Below are 20554 nucleotides of genomic sequence, written 5' to 3' on the forward strand. Positions count from 1 at the left end.
TAGGCCAGACCAGATAAGGATGGCAGTTTCTTTCATTCATAAACCAGATGGACTTTCACCATCAATCAGCAATGATTTCATGGTCAACATTAGATTCTTAGTTCCAAATTTTTTGTTGAAATAAAGTTCTACCATCTGCCATGGCATCATTTGAACCTAGTTGCCTGGAACATTACTTCGATTAACAATCCAGCAATAATACCGCTAGGCCTTTGCCTCCCCAGGTTATCCACCCTGCTGGTAAATTATGGTGTCTGTTTTAGGTCACATAGCAATACAGAGATGACATTGATTGATATAGAATCATACAGTACAGAAAAGCCCCTATAGCCCATCAAGTCTATTCGGCCAAAAGTATACTAAATCTATAAGTGTCTCACTTTCCAGCCTCTGTGTGTAATAGTTTTTAGTCAGAATGGCTCACAATATCTGTTCCATGCTACTGCTCCCCCTTCTGGTTCTCTCTACAGCTTTGGTTACTTTCATCACAGTCCACTCCAATCAAGCACAGTGCACATCAATTGTAAATAGACTCACATAATCAAGGGCAGAAGCATTGAACACTGCACTGGGAAGTGTGGCACAGTTGGTACATAGAACATAGAACAATACAGCACAGAACAGGCCCTTCGGCCCACGATGTTGTGCCGAACTTCTATCCTAGATTAAGCACCCATCCATGTACCTATCCAAATGCCGCTTAAAGGTCGCCAATGATTCTGACTCTACCACTCCCACTGGCAGCGCATTCCATCCCCCCACCACTCTCTGGGTAAAGAACCCACCCCTGACATCTCCCCTATACCTTCCACCCTTCACCTTAAACTTATTTTTTTTTTTTTTTTTTTAATACAGCGCAGTACAGGCCCTTCGGCCCTCGATGTTGCGCCGATCAAAGCCCACCTAACCTACACTAACCCACTATCCTCCATATACCTATCCAATGCCCGCTTAAATACCCATAAAGAGGGAGAGTCCACTACTGCTACTGGCAGGGCATTCCATGATCTTACGACTCGCTGAGTGAAGAACCTACCCCTAACATCAGTCCTATATCTACCCCCCCTTAATTTAAAGCTATGCCCCCTTGTAATAGCTGACTCCATACGCGGAAAAAGGTTCTCACTGTCAACCCTATCTAAACCCCTAATCATCTTGTACACCTCTATCAAATCACCCCTAAACCTTCTTTTCTCCAAAGAAAACAACCCCAAGTGCCTCAGCCTTTCCTCATAGGATCTTCCTACCATACCAGGCAACATCCTGGTAAACTTCCTCTGCACCCGTTCCAGTGCCTCCACATCCTTCCTATAGTATGGCGACCAAAACTGCACACAATATTCCAGAAGCGGCCGCACCAGAGTCTTATACAACTGCAGCATGACCTCAGGACTCCGGAACTCAATTCCTCTACCAATAAAAGCCAGTACGCCATATGCCTTCTTCACTGCACTATTTACCTGGGTGGCAACTTTCAGAGATCTGTGTACATGGACACCAAGATCCCTCTGCTCTTCCACACTACCAAGTAGTCTACCATTAGCCCAGTAATCCATCTTTTTATTACTCTTACCAAAGTGAATCACTTCACACTTAGCTACATTGAACTCCATTTGCCACCTTTCTGCCCAGCTCTGCAGCTTCTCTATATCCCGCTGTAACCTGCCATATCCTTCCTCACTGTCTACAACTCCTCCGACTTTCGTATCATCCGCAAACTTGCTCACCCAACCTTCTAACCCTTCCTCCAGGTCATTTATAAAAATGACAAACAGCAATGGTCCCAAAACAGATCCTTGCGGAACACCACTAGTGACGGCACTCCAAGATGAATCTTTGCCATCAACTACTACCCTCTGTCTTCTTCCAGAGAGCCAATTCCTAATCCAAACCTCCAACTCACCCTCAATGCCATATCTCTGTATTTTCTGCAGTAGCCTACCATGGGGGACCTTATCAAACGCCTTACTAAAATCCATATATACTACATCTACCGCTTTCCCCTCATCTACCTCCTTCGTCACCTTCTCAAAGAATTCAATAAGGTTTGTGAGGCACGACCTGCCCTTCACAAAACCATGCTGACTATCCTTGATCACATCATTCTTATCCAGATGTGCATAAATCCTATCCCTTATAATTCTCTCTAAGACTTTGCCCACAACAGAAGTGAGACTCACTGGCCTATAGTTACTAGGATTATCCCTACTCCCCTTCTTGAACAAGGGAACCACGTTTGCTAGCCTCCAGACCTCTGGCACTACTCCTGTAGACAAAGAGGACACAAAAATCAAGGCCAATGGCTCTGCAATCTCCTCCCTTGCTTCCCAGAGAATCCTAGGATAAATGCAATCAGGCCCAGGGGACTTATCTATTTTCACCCTTGCCAGAATTTCCAACACCTCTTCTCTACATATCTCAAAGCCATCCATTCTACTTATTCGTGCCTCAGTATTCATATCGACAACAATGTCCTGTTCCTGAGTGAATACTGACGAAAAGTATTCATTCAGCGCCTCCCCAATCTCTTCAGCCTCCACACGCAACTTCCCATTACTATCCTTGATTGGACCTATTCCTTCCCTAGTCATTCTTTTATTCCTAACATACCTATAGAAAGCCTTAGGGTTTTCCCTAATCCTACCAACTAAGGACCTTTCATGTCCCCTCCTTGCTGCTCTTAGCTCTCTCTTCAGGTCCTTCCGGGCTACCTTATAACTCTCAATCGCCCCTATTGAACCTTCACGCCTCATCTTTACAAAGGCCGCCCTCTTCCATTTAACAAGGGATTCCAACTCCTTATTAAACCACGGCTCCTTCACACGACCCTTTCCTCCCTGCCTGATAGGTACGTACTTATCAAGGACACTCAATAGTTGCTCCTTGAACAAGTTCCACATATCAATTACGCTCTTGCCTTGGAATCTACTTTTCCAATCCACACATCCTAAGTCATGCCTCAACGCATCATAATTTCCCTGCCCCCAGCTATAACTCTTGCCCTGTAGTACACACTTATCCCTCCCCATCACGAGACTAAAAATCACCGAATTGTGGTCACTGTCCCCAAAGTGCTCACCTACCTCTAGTTCTAATACCTGGCCTGGTTCGTTACCCAGAACCAAATCCAGTATGGCCTCACCTCTTGTTGGCTTATCTACATATTGTGTCAGGAAACTCTCCTGCACACATTGCACAAACACTGACCCATCTAACGAACTTGAGCTATAGCTTTCCCAATCAATATCAGGAAAGTTAAAGTCTCCCATAACAATCACCCTATTACTGTCACTCTTCTCCTGAATCATCTTCGCAATCCTTTCTTCAACGATTCTAGGACTATTAGGAGGCCTGTAAAAGACTCCTAACAGGGTGACCTCACCTCTCCTATTCCTAACCTCAACCCAAACTACCTCAGATGGCAAATCTTCATCCATCTTCCTTTCCACCGCTGTAATACTATCTTTGACAAGCAAAGCCACACCCCCCCCTCTTTTACCCCCACCTCTGACCCTACTAAAACATTTAAACCCTGGAACCTGCAACAGCCAATCCTGTCCCTGATCTAGCCATTTCTCCGTAATAGCCACAACATCGAAGTCCCAGGTACCAACCCACGCTGCGAGTTCACCTACCTTATTTCGTATACTTCTGGCATTAAAGTATACACACTTCAAGCCACTCTTCTGTTTACAGGCACGATCCTTTAAGATTGATACCATATTCCTACCCTCCCTACACTCCAGGTCCTGCACCCTAAAGTTACAGTCTGGGTTCCCATGCCCCTGCAGAGTTAGTTTAAACCCCCCCCAAGAGCACTAGCAAACCTCCCCCCAAGGATACTGGTGCCCCTCAGGTTCAGGTGCAGACCATCCTGTCTATAGAGGTCCCACCTTCCCCAGAAAGAACCCCAGTTATCCAAATACCGAAATCCCTCCCTCCTGCACCATCCCTGTAGCCACGCATTTAACTGTTCTCTCTCCCTATTCCTCGACTCTCTATCACGTGGCACGGGTAACAAACCAGAGACAACAACTCTGTTCGTTCTAACTCTGAGCTTCCAACCTAGCTCCCTAAAAGCCTGTCTAACATCCTCAGCACTCCTACCTATGTCATTGGTGCCAATATGGACCACGACTTCAGGCTGCTCCCCCTCCCCCTTAAGGACCCGGAAAACACGATCAGAGACATCACGTACCCTTGCACCTGGGAGGCAACATACCAAACGTGAGTCTCTCTCGTTCCCACAAAACCGCCTATCTGTGCCCCGAACTATCGAGTCCCCAATTATTATTGCTCTGCTCTTCTCCACCCTTCCCTTCTGAGCAACGGGGACAGGCTCCATGCCAGAGGCCTGAGCCCCGTTACTTACCCCTGGTAAGTCGTCCCCCCCACAAGTATCCAAAACGGTATACTTGTTCTTGAGGGGAACGACCACAGGGGGTCCCTGCACTGGCTGCTTTCTCCCAGTCCCCCTCACTGTCACCCATCTATCTGCCATCTTATGTCCCCTTGTAACACTCTGTTGTACCCGGGGAAAAAGTTTCTGACTGTCTACTCTATCTATTCCTCTGATCATCTTATAAACCTCTATCAAGTCACCCCTCGCTGTTCCAACGAGAAAAGGCCGAGAACTCTCAACCTATCCTCGTACGACCTATTTTCCATTCCAGGCAACATCCTGGTAAATCTTCTCTGCACCCTCTCCAAAGCTTCCACATCTTTCCTAAAGTGAGGCGACCAGAACTGCACACAGTACTCCAACTGTGGCCTAACCAAAGTCCTGTACAGCTGCAACATCACTTCACGACTCTTGAATTCAATCCCTCTGCTAATGAACGATAATACTCCATAGGCCTTCTTACAAACTCTATCCACCTGAGTGGCAACTTTCAAAGATCTATGTACATAGACCCCAAGATCCCTCTGTTCCTCCACCTGACTAAGAACCCTACCATTAACCCTGTATTCCGCATTCTTATTTGTTCTTCCAAAATGGACAACCTCACACTTGGCAGGGTTGAACTCCATCTGCCACTCCTCAGCCCAGCTCTGCATCATATCTAAGTCCCTTTGCAAACGACAAATGCTCTCCTCACTGTCCACAACTCCACCTATCTTCGTATCATCTGCAAATTTACTGACCCACCCTTCGACTCTCTCATCCAAGTCATTAATAAAAATTACAAACAGCAGAGGACCCAGAACTGATCCCTGCGGAACTCCACTTGTAACTGGGCTCCAGGCTGAATATTTACCATCTACCACTACTCTCTGACTTCGACCGGTTAGCCAGTTTTCTATCCAATTGGCCAAATTTCCCTCTATCCCATGCCTCCTGACTTTCTGCATAAGCCTACCATGGGGAACCTTATCAAATGCCTTACTAAAATCCATGTACACTACATCCACTGCTCTACCCTCATCCACATGCTTGGTCACCACCTCGAAGAATTCAATAAGACTTGTAAGGCAAGACCTACCCTTCACAAATCCGTGATGGCTGTCCCTAATCAAGCAGTGTCTTTCCAGATACTCATAAATCCTATCCCTCAGTACCCTTTCCATTACTTTGCCTACCACAGAAGTAAGACTAACTGGCCTGTAATTCCCGGGGTTATCCCTATTCCCTTTTTTGAACAGGGGCACAACATTCGCTACTCTCCAGTCCCCTGGTACCACGCCTGTTGACAGTGAAGACGAGAAGATCATTGCCAACGGTACTGCAATTTCCTCTCTTGCTTCCCACATAATCCTAGGATATATCCCGTCAGGCCCGGGGGACTTGTCTATCCTCAAGTTGTTCAAAATGTCCAACACATCTTCCTTCCTAACAAGTATCTCTTCTAGCTTACCAGTCCGTTTCACCCTCTCCTCTTCAACAATACGGTCCATCTCATTCGTAAATACTGAAGAGAAGTACTTGTTCAAGACCTCTCCTATCTCTTCCGACTCAATACACAATCTCCCACTACTGTCCTTGATCGGACCTACCCTTGTTCTCGTCATTCTGGTAGTGTTTGTACTTTAAGTCAGGAGGCCTGGGTTCAAGTCCCACCTAATCCAGAAGTGTGTCATAGCATCTCTGAACAGGTTGATTAAAAAATATCTTAAACACTGCATTGAAGAAACACCTCACACAAATCGGATGCCACTTTTCCTACACGCGATAGCGGCTACTCCAGTAAAGTGCATCATTGCTTATAAAGTTCTTTGAGATATTCTGAGGTTATGAAAGTTACTATACAAATGCAAATCCTTTCTCTCCCTTCTGATTTGTTAGTTTTTCTTTCACTTTGAGATCTTAACAGTGAAGTTTTGCTGGCTGATGCAATTTCAAGGATATATCAAGAATGTGAAATTTGATCTATTATTGTACCTAAGTAGAGCCAAAAGTTCAGTTTGGTGTGCAGTACAGGCAAATCATACCATACAAAGTGCATTAGAGTAATAGAAGAGAGTGAGGAATACAATGTTACAGCCGCAGAGAAGGTGCTCAAAGAGCAAGATCACCATTAGATTTGAAATTTGAGAGGTCTATTCTGAACTCTGATAACAGCGGGGAAGAAGCTGTTCTTCAATCTGTTGGTATGTGTGTTTAAACTTTTGTATCTTCTGCCTGACAGAAGGGGTTGGAAGAGACTATAACCGGGGTGGGAGGGGTCTTTGATGATGTCAGCTGCCTTCCTGAGGCAATGAGAAGTGTAGATGGAGTCAATGGTTGGAAGGTTGGTTTGCGTGATGGACTGGGCTGTGGTCACAACTCTCTGCAGTTTCTAATGGTCCTGGGCAGAGCAGTTGCCGTATCAAACCGTGATGTATCCAGATAGAATGCTTTCCGTGGTGCATCGGTAAAAGTTGTGATTTGGAGATGCCGGTGTTGGACTGGAGTGTACAAAGTTAAAGTTGACAAGTGTCTTTACAGAGATGCCACATTCCCCTAGCCTCCTGAGGAAGTAGATTTATTGTTTTGCTTTCCTGACCATAGTGCCTTCATTAGTTAATGTTTGTGCAGGTATGTTTAATTTGGCAGGGTTTGCATTACTGACACTCTTAACAGTATGATATCTGTATGTTTAACAGAGACATAAAACTAATGTTTATTAGGAGGATGCTATTTGACCCAGTCCATTCCATCTTATCTGTTTTTAAGATCTGTTTCAATAATGCTCTTATGAAATGACTTGGGATGCTCAGTTCCTATAGCTGTTACATCGATGTAGGTCATTGCTGCATAGAGCCTAGGACTGTCAGTGCCAGGTAAATGAATGTTTAACCATGAGTCATCTATCTGAGGTTTAATCTGTGGCATGAGTAATTTGTAGCTGAGGTCTGTAGATCCAGTAGGAGGTCTGCACTTCCACCAGCCCCAGAGATTTACAACCTAAATTCTGGGTGCACATCACTTGCAGCCAGGAGTAGGGATGTGTCGTGCATGAATCAGTGTTTCAGTTTTAAAAGCAGATGTTGTTGTTTCTGCTCTTCAGATTACAATGCCAGGAGCAGCGGGCTCCAGGAACAGCGGGACACGGCCCTGAATTCACTGAATGAGGTGCAGGCCCTCACCCAGGTATGTTGAACTCCATTGTAGCTCCTCAATGGAGACCTCAAACCGTTTAAAATGGCCCTGCTTCTATGTAAGGGCCAGCAGCCATCAAGAGAAACCGGTGGTTCCAGCAATGAGACTGTTGCTTGACAGATACTGGTGGGTAGACTCACTCTCATCTAGAAGGCTCAGATCTCTTCCCTCCAATGTCTACTCCCACGTCTCTCACCATCTTGACTTGGCTATTCCTTCACTAAATCCTGGAACTCCATCCCTAATGGCATTGTGGCTTACCGACAGTGCAGGGACTGCGGCAGTTCCAAAAGGCAGCTCACCACCACAGGGCGGCACGGTGGCTCAGTGGTTAGCACTGCTGCCTCACAACACAGACCCGTGTTCGATTCCAGCCTCGGGCGATTGTTTGTGTGGAGTTTGCACGTTCTCCCTGTGTCTGCGTGGGTTTCCTCTGGGTGCTCTGGTCTTCCCCCACAGTCCAAGGATGTGCAGGTTAAGTGGATTGGCCATGTGAAATTGTCCATAGTGTCCAGGGATATGAAGGGTAGGTGGACCAGCCATGGGAAATGCAGGGTTACAAGGAGAGAGTGGGTGGTTCAGACTGGGTGGGATGTTCTTCCGAGGACTTGATGGGCGAACTGGCCTGATTCCATACTGTGGGGATTTGATGATTCTATTACCTTCTCAAGGACAAGGGTAACTAGAGATAGGCAATAAATGCTGACTGAGCCAGCATTCTGTAAGTGAATGAAAGAAACTACCCATTCTTGTGCCAATACCATCAGCCAAGGAGGCTGTAAATACATCAGAACACGGGAGTTCAATGGTAGCACCCATTGATCTGTGTTTTGGGCTCCAAGTTTTAGGTCCCTGTCTCTTCCATTTGGCAAAGATTGTCCTTCTTCTCGCAAACACGAGACGTTGAAAGAATAGGAACAAACTGGGCCTGACATCATTAACACCACAGAACACTACCTCTTTAAACCATTCCACACACACACACACACACACACACACGATCAAGCTTTTGACTGTGTCGCCTGGTCTTCTTTTCTGTATTCCTGTAAAGGTTCCATATAAAATACAAACTGTAGTCCAGTCCCTTGGCTTTGGTTCTCTCTTAGCTATTGTCATCTTAAGATCCTCTGTACCAAAGTCAAAGGTATTGTAAAATTGGTAGCAACAGAAATCTGAAGGAAACTGTTTTGTGTCCCTGCACTGTTTTGCGATGAATATTCTCTTGATTGAGTTAAAAGTGGCTTTAATGTGCATTTGCTTATATCTTCCCACTTGTTACAAAAGGAGGAGATCAAAGTAATGAAATTGTTTGAGGCACTGACTAAAGAGGAACTTGTGCTTTTGATCTTGTTAACACCCTGGCTTGTGACTCAGCATTAGACTGAGGAGATTTTGTCCTGTGTATTAGATTTTCTGATTAACTTTGAATTCCTACGCCTGTACCTCACAATTTAAACACCCAGTAGATATCCTGGTCTCGTACTCCCAAGTGAATGGATGACGATTTTTCTCCACCTGCTGTTCTTCGAAATTTATGCGAAGCTTCAATAAATTTATGAAGTTTCCTAACCACTGGAGGAGGTCCAGTCAGCTAGATGCTTAAAGCTGAATAATCAGATCAGATATATGACCTTTTGCATGATAACCCCGCTGGTTAGCCATTGCTATTGCTCTTAATCTGCCTCTGTCCTTCCAACTGTAGCTCAGATAGTCTTTGCTACTTATATCCCACTTTTAACCCATTAGGTGCTTAGAACTTTGAACAGTACAGCACAGAAACAGGCCCTTCAGTCCTTGTTGTTCTGCTGAACATGATGCCAAATTAAATGAATTCCTTCTGCATGCTCTTGGCCCCTATCTCTCCATTCCTTGCTTATCTAAAAGCCCCGTGAACACCCCTATCATACTTGCCTCCACAACCACTCCTGGTGTAGTGCCTTTCAGACTCCAACCACTCTCTGTGTAAAAACACTTCCCCCTCACACCGCCTTTGAACTTTCCCCCTCTCGTATCAAACGAAAACCCCCTATTATTAGACGTTTCAACTCGAAAAAGATTCCAACTGTCAACCCCATTTACGCATCTCATAACTTTATAGATTCCTATCAACTGTCCCTTCAGTCTCCACCTCTCCAGTGAAAACAACTCAGGTTTTTCTAGCCTCTCCTTATAGCTCATACCCTCCAATCCAGGCAGCATCCTGGTAAAACTCTTCTGCGCCCTCTCCAAAGCGTCCACATCCTTCCTGTTCAGAAAAGGGTTCAGAAAAGATTTACAAGGATGTTGCTGCAACCAGAGTGTTTGAGTTATTGGGAGAGGCTGAATAGGCTGGGGTTGTTTTCACTGGATAGTTGGAGGCTGAGGAGTGACCTTACAGAGGTTTATAAAATCATGAGGGGCATAGATAGGATAATTAGACAAGCTCTTTATCCTAAGGTTGGAGGAGTCCAAAACTAAAGGGCATAGGTTTAAGATGAGTGGGGACAAATTTAAAAAGAAATGGAGGAATAACTTTTTTACACAGAGGGTCGTGCGTGCTTGGAATGAGCTGCCAGTGGAGGTAGTGGAGGCTGGTACAATTGCAACATTTAAAAGGCATCTGGATGGGTATACGAATAGGAAGGGTTTGGAGGAATATGGGCAAAATGCTAGCAGATGGAACTAGGTGAGACTGGGATGTCTGGTTGGCATGGATGAGTTGGACTGAAGGGTTTATTTCAGTGCTGACAGCATCTATTTCTGGCAGCATCTGTGGAGAGAGAAACATTTGGAATCCAGTGACCCATCTTCAGAACTGAAGGTTCACTGAAGGCAAGAAATGTTAAGTGTGTTTCTGTCTCTCCACAGATGTTGCCAGACCTGCTGAGATTCCCCAGCAATTTCTGTTTTTGTTTTAGATGTTCAACATCTGCAGTTCTTTGTTTTATTTTAGCCCTGGAGGGACTGCTCAGACTGGAGGTTGTGTCTGAGTGGTGCCCCTGTAGACCTCTCTCAGCGTGTTCTCAGTACCGTGTGTGTGGACCCAGACTGTTCCAGTGCCCCTTAGCAAAGGCTTTAGCGGCTCCTAATGAAGGGCTTTTGCCCAAAACATTGATTCTCTTGCTCCTCAGATGCTGCCTGACCTACTGTCCTTTTCCAGCACCACTCTAATCTAGACTCTGATTTCCAGCATCTGCAGTCCTCACTTTTGCCTTGCGTATGGAATGGGTTAATCATTCCAATGCGGCTTTCAATGATGCTGCAAAATGCTCATCACAACAGTCATAGTCATTTCAGATTGGGATGCTTCAGGAAACAACAACAATAGCATTATATTGGTAATTAGAGAGCAAGTTTCATTTCTCCTGGGAGAGCAGAACTGATGTATGAAAGAAATCAGTTCAGATAATGTTCACTGACATTTAGAATAAAGAGGAGGATATCCTAGAAACCTAGAAAGTTCTAATGCAACGGGACAATGTAAACATAGGACGGATGTTCCTGATTACTGGGGAGAGGAGAGCCAGGAGTCACAGATTGAGGATACGGGGTTGGCCATTTAGGACTGAGTGAGGAGAAATTTCTTCACGCAAGCGAGTGGTGACCCTGTGCAATTCTCTGCCACAGAAAGCAGTTGAGAACAAAACTTTGAAAGCTTTCTAGAAGGAGTCTAAGAGCTAAAGGGATCAAAGGGTATGGGGAGAAAGTGCGAACGATCAGCCCTGATTATAGAGAATGGTGGAGCAAGTTCAAAGGGTTCCTGCTTCTACTGTCTGTGTTTTTATGTTCTTATGTTGTATAGACCATCAGTGGAAGACGTTTTGCATATTAGCTTAACTTCTGGACTCATGGGGGCGATTTGATAATGGATTCACACTGACAGCTATAATAATGCAGCCGAGTCTTGTGATCGTAAATGAGAATGTTGACATTTCAATCCTCTTTTGACCTGACTGATTCACTAATCTAACTGGAAATTAAATGGCAAAAGTTTAACTGCAGTTAATTAGTATAGTTATTGTGCGATGGCAGGAGGAACTTTTACCATTCAGACATTTTATGTTGCTGTTCTGTGACCTGCAGTGAATTTCAATGTATGTCAAAGCTGCTGTAAATGATTTCCCTCATCCGCATCAACTTGCAGTGTCCCTTCCGCCTCTCCCGATGGATCTCCATGGGCATTAGCTTTTCTGCAGTTATTTCCCTAAATGAGAGTCTAAGGTTGCACCTACACTGTGATCGAGTGCAGACTATGTGACTGTAACATGCTAAGCTTGATCATGTTTACCACCAACTCTCCCTCTGCCCAGTTGTCTGTTCTGAAACCTTTAGCCATCACTGCCTTGCACTGTCTTCCAAGACTCCTCTCTCTTGTCATGTTGTTCCCCATCTTCAAAAAGACACTGAAAACCCATCTATTCCAATCGCCTCCCAATTCCTGATCTATAGCTCCCTCCTTTTTTTTGAAGTATCCTGCTAAATGGGCAATTATTTGCATTTATACAGCGCCTTTCACAACCACAAAGCATCCCAAAATGCTTTATAACCAGGAAGGCACATTTGAAGTGCGGTCACTGTGATAATGTAGGAATTGCAGCTACCAATTTACTCGCAGTCAGCTCCCCGAAACAACAATGAGATAGTGATTAGGTAATCTGTTTGTTTTTTGGACATGTTGATTGATGGATGGGTATTGCCCAGAATAATAACTCTTTGTCAAAATAGTGCTGAGGGATGCTTTATATCCACTCAAGTGGCAGATGGGAATCTAAAAGACAGTGTCTCTGACAGCGCAGCACACCCCCAGTGTTGTTGCTTGACTGTCAGCCGAGACTTTTGTGCTCGAACCCTGGACTACAGGATTAGACCCGGAACCTTGTGAGTCTGCTACCCACTGAGTGATTGTACTCTGTTAAGGATCCATTTTAGCAGGTCGCTGAGGACACCCTCTACCTGCACATTGCAACAGGGACTCCTGCATCAATTTTAATTTTCATTCGCATTGACTATTATGTCAATTTGAGCCTCTCAGGTGGAGCAAGCTCACCCAAATTTCAACCCGAGGCTGAATCTGGAATCTTTCTGTAAATATAGAGTCATTGAGGTGTTCAGCACAGAAACAGACTCTTTGGTCCAACTTGTCCATGCCAACCAGATATCCTAAATTAATCCAGTCCCATTCGCTAGCCCTTGGCCCATATCCCTGTAAACCCTTCCTATTCATATACCCATTCAGATGCTTTTTAAATGCTGTAATTGTACCACCCTCCACCACATCCTCTGGCAGCTCATTCCATACATGCACCACCCTCAGTGTGAAAAAGTTGCTCCTCAGATCCCTTTTATATCTTTCCCCTCTCACCCTAAACCTATGCCCTCCAGCTTTGACTCACCTGTCCTGGGGAAAAGGTCTTGACCAATCACCCTCTCCATGCCCCTCATGATTTTATAAACCTCAATAAGGCCACCCTGTCAGTCTCTGACACTCCAGGGAAAACAGCCCCAGCCTATTCAGCCTCTGCCTCTAGCTCCAACGCAGGCAACATCCTTGTAAATCTTTTCTGAACCCTTTCAAGTTTCGCAACATCTTTCCTGTAGCAGATTTAGTTCAGCAGGAAATAATCCTTTCACCAACTTGGGTCATCAGAGCAGCTTTATAGTTGTGTGTAATGTTTTTTGAATATCTGACGAATAAATTGCTGCAATTAGTCATTGCATTGTGTCTTCACAGATTGACAGTCTGTTAGAGAGATGTATGGGCTGATTCAAATGACTCATCAAAGTACTCACCCAATGACTCAAAGAATCAAATTGAATTCCAATTATTTACCAGAAAGTGAACATCGAGCTATCCATATTCATTGCCATGTTTCAGATTAAATGATCCATGGAGCAGGTTTTCAAGTTCTTAAAGCCTTGGGCAAACTTTTTATTTGTTAACTTCAAGGGAGCAGTGGAGCATCCACATGCTCCCCATCGAGCAGTGGAGAACTCCTCCACTTTAATCACTTCTCCTCAGTGATCAGATCCAAGTCACTGAGTTACACAGTGAAGGCAAAGCTTTTTGTTTAGTCGTTAGTGATTGTGCAAATTTCAAAAGTACATTGAGTACCTGGAAAGGTTAACCTGTTGTTTGATTTCAGTGATGCGTCCCAGAGGCGAGACACTTGGCTTTGGCTGCCTATTTTTAATCCTGCAGTTCACTGCCATTGTGACCAGTTTACTTTAGGCACTAGGATGGAATCCGTACAGTGTGGAAAGAGACCCATCGAGTCTACACTGCTCCTCTGAAGAGCATCCCACCCAGAGCCTTCCCACCTACCCTATCCCTGTAACCCTGCATTTCCCAGGGCCAAACCACCTGACCTGCACATCTTTAGACAGTGGGAAGATACCGGAGTACCCAGATGACACCCATGCAGACACAGGGAGAATGTCTGTGTGGATTTTGCACACTCACCCAAGGGTGGGATTGAACCCAGGCCCCTGGTGCTGAGAGGCAGCAGTGCTCACCACTGAGCCACCATGGTGCCCTATCCCTTTGAGCGAGTCGAGAAGTTGAACTTGTTCATTTCTTTTTATCCTTTTGCGGGATGTAGGTGTCACTGACTGGACCAGCATTTATAGACCATTAGATGTAGAAGTAGGCCATTCAGCCCATCAAGTCTGTTCCTGAATTCAATGAGATCTTGGCTGACCTGATTATCCTCCACTCCACATTCCCATCTTTATGCATACCCCTTGATTCCCTTATAGATTAAAAAGCTGTCTGTCTTAGCCTTGAATATACTGAATAACCCAACATCAACAGCCCTCTGCAGTAAAGAATGTCACTATTTCTTGTACATCTCTAATTGCCCCTGGAGAAGTCCCTGAACAGCTACATTCCATTTGGTGTAGGTTTACCCATCATGCAGTGGGAGGGAGCTTGACTCCGTGACAGTGAAGGATCGGCTCCTTATTTCCAACCCAAGATGGTGAGTGTCTTGGAGGGGAGCTTGCAAATGTACCTTTTGCCCCCCCCCCCCCACCGCTTGTCTAGATGGCAAAAGTTGTGCTTTTGGAAGTCCTTCATCCTGGAGTGAACTCCACAGACCGGCAACTGTTTGAGAGAAAAACAGTTCTCATTGACATTGTAAATGGGTGATCCCTTTATATTCAGTGTTCCCTAGATCTAGTCTCTCCTGCACGGGGGAAGCATTGTACAGGTATCCCCTTATTTTCGCAAGTTTGCTTTATGCCACTTTGCTTTTACGAAAGACCGATATTCGTACCTGTTTTTGCTAACCGAAAGAAATCCGATGAGGATTTTCGCTTTTATGAGAAAATGCAAATTTTCTCCCATGTAAATTAATACTTCTTTGATTTACGCCATTTCAGCTTAAAAAAGGTTTCATAGGAACGCTCTACTTTTGGATAGTGAGGGATACCTGTATATTCCTGTAGACAGGCTATGAATCAAGGTGGATTTTCCAGCACAGTCTGACCACAAGCCATTCCCTTGAAAGTACACCATGAAACATTGCAAAGGAACAGTGCACTGAAAAGACAATGAAATAAAAAGTGACTTTCAACTTTTGAATTTGGATAATTTAGGATATTCTATGAGTGAGCAATTATCATAGAGTCATTGACATGTACAGCACAGAAACAGATCTTTCGGTCCAACCCGTCCATGCTGACTAGATATCCCAACCCAATCTAGTCCCACCTGCCAGCACCCGGCCCCTCCAAACCCTTCCTATTCATATACCCATCCACATGCCTCTTATATGTTGCAATTGTACCAGCCTCCACCACATCCTCTGGCAGCTCATTCCATATACATACCACCCTCTGCGTGAAAAAGTTGCCCCTTAGGTCTCTTTTATATCTTTCCCCTGTCACCCTAAATTTATGCCCTCTAGTTCTGGACTCCCCCCCCACCCCAGGGAAAAGACTTTGTCTATTTATCCTATCCATGCCCCTCGTGATTTTATAAACCACTATAAGGTCACCCCTCAGCCTCTGACTAATTGGTACATGATGATAAACTGGAGTCATCTGTTTTGAAGGGACTGCAGGAGACGTTGAAGCTTGAACACCAGTTGTCTCAAACTCTTCAGAGGGAGAACCATAGCTTCAGCAGACGCAGCCAAGAAATGACTGAACAGGTAGGGCATTCTGGGAATATTGCCAGGCCGATTGATCCTTCTCGACCTCCCCCTCGGGTGAAATGCGTGAACTTTGACTGAGCAGACGCTGTGTTAGCATTCCCTCGGTAACTTGCATTCCATCTGTGGATCTCCCCTGTGTCAGAATCCTCCGCATTTCCTTCCGAAAGGGAAGAAGTGGAGATTTGGGGTGTGGGGGGAGTGAAAATCTAAAGAGCAGGTGAAGGCCAAAGAAACAGGAGATTGAGGTTTTGAAGGAAAGGGTGAAAGGTAAATAGCAGAAGTAACTCTGTAATCGAGAGGCATGGTAATGGAGAGAACTGTTCCAAAGATAGACTAAGGTAGGAGGTGTGCAAGCCTGGAGTTGCATTCTTACATTGTAAAAGGACCAAGTTGCTCTTCCAATGTGGTCTTTATTGTTCATTATTTAGGAAGATATTCACTCAAAGGATGTGGGTGAAGGTGACTTAAGTCAGCATTTACTGCCCGTCCCTACTTGCCCAGGAGACAGTTAATAGTCAACCACATCCTAGTTGATTATAACCACATGGTATGTCACATGTAGGCCAGACAGGGTAAGCATGCCAGATTTCCTTCCTCACAGGATATTACATACGGTGTAGATCTCTTCCTCAAGCAATGCAGGCTGGGTCATTGAATAGATTCAAGGTTGAGTCAGAATGATTTTTGATCTACGAGGGAATCAAGGGGACAGGCAGGAGGGTTACCTTCAGATCAACCATGATGCCACTGAGTGGCAGAACAGCTTCGAGGGACCGAATGGCTTGCTGCTGCTCCTATGTCTTACATTTTTGTTGTTTGCTTCAGAAACAAGCCAGAACAGACATAACAGGATGAATGGCCACCTTCAGAGTGTTATAAACATGACAAACTAGATTCAATTCAATTGTGTAGGGGCACAACGATCAGTCAAGGATGTAATTAAGTCTTTATTTCATTCTGTGTAGAGGGAGAGCACACTGATTCTTTTGTATCTGTTTTCAAGAGGACATTACCAGGAGTCTGTAATAATTTCTGTGCCTTTCAACAGTTGGCCACTCTGGTAAAAGAGCAAGAAGATTTGACAAAAGCTTACAGTAAGCTCCCAGAGAGCAGGAAAGGGAATGCCTCTGTTGATTACTGGGTGCCCCGATCACACCTTGTGCAGGTAAACATGTTCATAATGATTTCTTAGTGAATTTAAGCAAAGAGCATTCTAACGTGACGGTAAATTGAAAAGAAAAGCTCACTTTCAGAATGGCGTGCCTGAAAAGTGAATGAGTACGTTAGTTCCACCGGCAGGATAAATGACCAAACGGAGAGTTTAGCACAGTCTGTGCGAGCTCAATGACTTGCCTCACTTTGCTTGCAACAAGTAGGACAGAGAGGCTAAATTACATTCTGATGTTGGCTGAAGACAGTTGCCCATTGTCTCAGGAACTTCAATATTCTTTTAATGGGTTTACAATACTGTGTGAAGGCTCCTGAACCAGTTATTGTCAAATTCAGGTTTACCCAGGACTGGGATGGATCAAATTCCAGCGCGACTCAACGTAGCATCTGTAAGGCCAGCTGGTACCGCCAGCTCTTGTTGAGGTGTAGAAAAACAGGAGCAGGCCATTCGGCCCATTGAGCCTGCACTGCCATCAACATGATCATGACTGATCCTCTATCTCAATGCCATACACCTGCTCTCTCCCTCTCTTCACACCTTTAGTGTTTGCGAAATCGTAAAGTCATACAGCACAGCACAGCACAGCAGAGGCTCTTCGGCCCATCATGTCTTGCCCCGACCTATCTACTTTAATCCCAGCACTTGCTCATGACCTCAAATTTTATGACATTTTGAGTGATTGTCCATATACTTTTTAAAGGTTGTGAGGTTTCCTGCCTTGACTCCCCTCTCATTCCAGATTCCTAGCATTCTTTGGGTGAAATAACCTTTCCTCAAAACCCCCCTGAACCTCCTGCCCTTCACTGTAAAATATTGCTTCCTTGTTATCAAACCTTCAACTAAGGGGAACAATTGCTTATTATCCACTCTGTCCATGCACCCCATAACCCTATACCCTTCCAGCGGGTCCTGTCTCAGCCTTTATAGCATAAGGCCGTACAATATAGGAGCTGAATTACGCTGTTTGCTCCATGGCTGATATGTTTCTCAACTCCATTCTCCTGCCTTCTTCCTGTAATCTTTGATCCCCTTACTAACCAAGAACCAACCTATCTCTATCTTAAATACACTCAGTGACTTGGTCTCCACAGCCTTCTGTGGCAATGAGTTTCACAGATTCACCACCGTCAGGCTGAAGAAATTCCTCATCTCAGTTCTGACGGGTCATCCCTTCTCTCTAAGGCTGTGCCCTCAGGTCTTAATCTTGTCTACTAGTTGAAACATCTTCTCCATGTCCACTGTTTCCAGACCTTTCAGTATTCAGTGAGATTCCCATCCTCCCACTCAATTTCTAACCTCCGTCGAGTACAGACCCAGAGTCCTCAACTGCTCCTCACATGACAAGACCATCATCCGTTCTTGTAAGCCTCCCCTCCAAGGTCAGCACACCCTTTCCTTAGATACGGGGCCCAAACCTGCTCTCAATTTTCCAAATGCGGTCTGACGAGTGGCCTTATGCAGCTGCTGTATATTTCTGCTCTTGTATTCTAGCCTTCTGGAAATGAGTGGTACTGTTGCATTTGCCTTTCTTCATTTGCCAATCGCAGTGAAGAATATGGACACATTTAAGGTGAAGCCATACAGATGAGATCGAGTGCTTTGTGTTGTGGTGTAAAGATAATGATCTCTCCTTCAACGTCAGCAAAACTAAAGAGCTGGTCATCAACTTCAGAAAGAAAGGAAGAAGAAACGCCCCCCCCCCCCCCCACATCCATCCACATCAATGGAGCTGAGGTGAAGATGCTCAAGAAAGTTAAGTTCCTCGGAGTGACGATCATCTACAATCTGTCCTGGACCACCCACGCTGACTTAATGCTCAAGAAGGCACAACACCTCTACAACTACCAGGAGGCTTAGGGAATTCAGCATGTATAAGCATCCTCTCCAACTCTTATGGCCATAAGATCCCTTTTATGGATGCACCATAAAAAGCATTCTATCTGGATGCATCATGGCTTGGGATGGCAACTGCTCTGCCCAGGATTGTAAGAAATTACATAGAGCTGTGAACACAGCTCAATCGATCACGGAAGCCAACTTTCCATCCATTGAATCCATCTACACTTCTCACTGCCTCAGAAAGGCGTCCAGTGTCATCATAGATCCGTCCCACCCCGGTTATAATCTCTTCCAACCTCTTCTGTCAGGCAGAAGATAGAAAAGCTTAACCACCCATACTAACAGGTTCAGGAACAGCTTCTTCCTTGCTGTTATTAGACTGCGGAATGGAACTCTCAAATTTCAAATTTAATGTTGATCTTGCTTTTGGTGCAGCCATAACTTTGTATTCCTCCCTCTGATGCGTCACCCTCTGATCTTTTATGGTATGATCTGCCTGTACTGCACGCAAGACAAAACTTTTCACTGTACCTCGGTACATGTGGTAATAATAAATTTAATTAAATCAAAACATTTGATGGGAGAGGGGAATCGAGAGGATCTATGAAGATTAATTTAGATACAAAAACATAAAACACGTGGTGTCCAAAGGCTTGCTTCTGCTTGATCCATGAAATCAAATTGTTTCTAGTAGTTAAATGCATCCAGGGTTTTCACCTACACTCAAGTCCAGTGTTTGTTCTCTGCATCGTGATAAACTCTTGATATCAGCCCAGAAGGTACAGTTGCCAGTTTGGATCTCTTTTACCTAATGTTCTGGATTAACCATCCACATTTAATTTATGATGTTCACTACCTCTCCAATCATTCCGCTGCGGGTCTTCTGACTTGTCCATCAAAAAGATTCGGGCGGCACGGTGGCACAGTGGTTAGCACTGCTGCCTCACAGCGCCAGAGACCTGGGTTCAATTCCCGCCTCAGGTGACTGACTGTGTGGAGTTTGCACATTCTCCCCGTGTCTGTGTGGGTTTCCTCCGGGTGCTCCGGTTTCCTCCCACAGTCCAAAGATGTGCAGGTCAGGTGAATTGGCTGTGCTAAATTGCCCGTAGTGTTAAGTAAGGGGTAGATGTAGGGGTATGGGTGGGTTGCGCTTCGGCGGGGCGGTGTGGACTTGTTGGGCCGAAGGGCCTGTTTCCACACTGTAAGTAATCTAATCTAATCTAATCATCCGGTGTTCAGTCATAACCCACTCATTCTCCTGACGACAAGAAATAGGCTCCTATTCTTTATCAACAGCATTTGAATCTATCCCTTGTTTCATGATGATCATAACGATTGGGCAGCATGGTGGCTCAGTGGTTAGCACTGCTGCCTCACAGCATCAGGGACCCAGGTTTGATTCCAGCCTCGGATGACTGTCTGTGTGGAGTTTGCACATTCTCCTCACATCTACATGGGTTTCCTCTAGGTGCTCTGCTTTTCTCCCACAATCGAAAGATGTGCAGGTTAGGTGAATTGGCTATGCTAAATTGCCCATAGTGTTCAGGGATGTGTACACTAGGTGCATTGGTCAGGGGTAAATACAGAGGTAGGGGAATGGGTCTGGTTGGGTTACTCTTCTGAGGGTCGGTATGGCCTTGTTGGGCTGAAGGGCCTGGTTCCACATTGTAGGGATTGTTTTAAAAAAAACCTTTGATTCTTCATCCCTGTTCACTGTGGGCTATTCAACTGTGCAAGGCATCACAACTGAGAAAAATAATTGTCAACGCCACTCAGGCTCATGTATTTTACCAGGAGTCATTGAGTTAGTGTGACAGCGATTAGGATTGG

General features: G+C 45.0%; 1 protein-coding gene across 6 annotated transcripts in view; it reads left to right on the forward strand.

The window, feature by feature from the left end:
* Positions 1-20554, forward strand: part of LOC140458444 (uncharacterized) — a 128323-nt gene that overhangs the window by 105342 nt on the left and 2427 nt on the right. For all 6 annotated transcript variants that reach the window (XM_072553016.1, XM_072553018.1, XM_072553017.1 and 3 more), the window contains 3 exons: positions 7488-7570; positions 15613-15711; positions 16763-16879. In XM_072553016.1, the coding sequence (XP_072409117.1) occupies positions 7488-7570; positions 15613-15711; positions 16763-16879 (299 nt within the window). The remainder of the gene's footprint in view (positions 1-7487; positions 7571-15612; positions 15712-16762; positions 16880-20554) is intronic.

Source organism: Chiloscyllium punctatum, chromosome 33 (assembly GCF_047496795.1).
Source record: "Chiloscyllium punctatum isolate Juve2018m chromosome 33, sChiPun1.3, whole genome shotgun sequence".
NCBI lineage: Eukaryota > Metazoa > Chordata > Chondrichthyes > Orectolobiformes > Hemiscylliidae > Chiloscyllium > Chiloscyllium punctatum.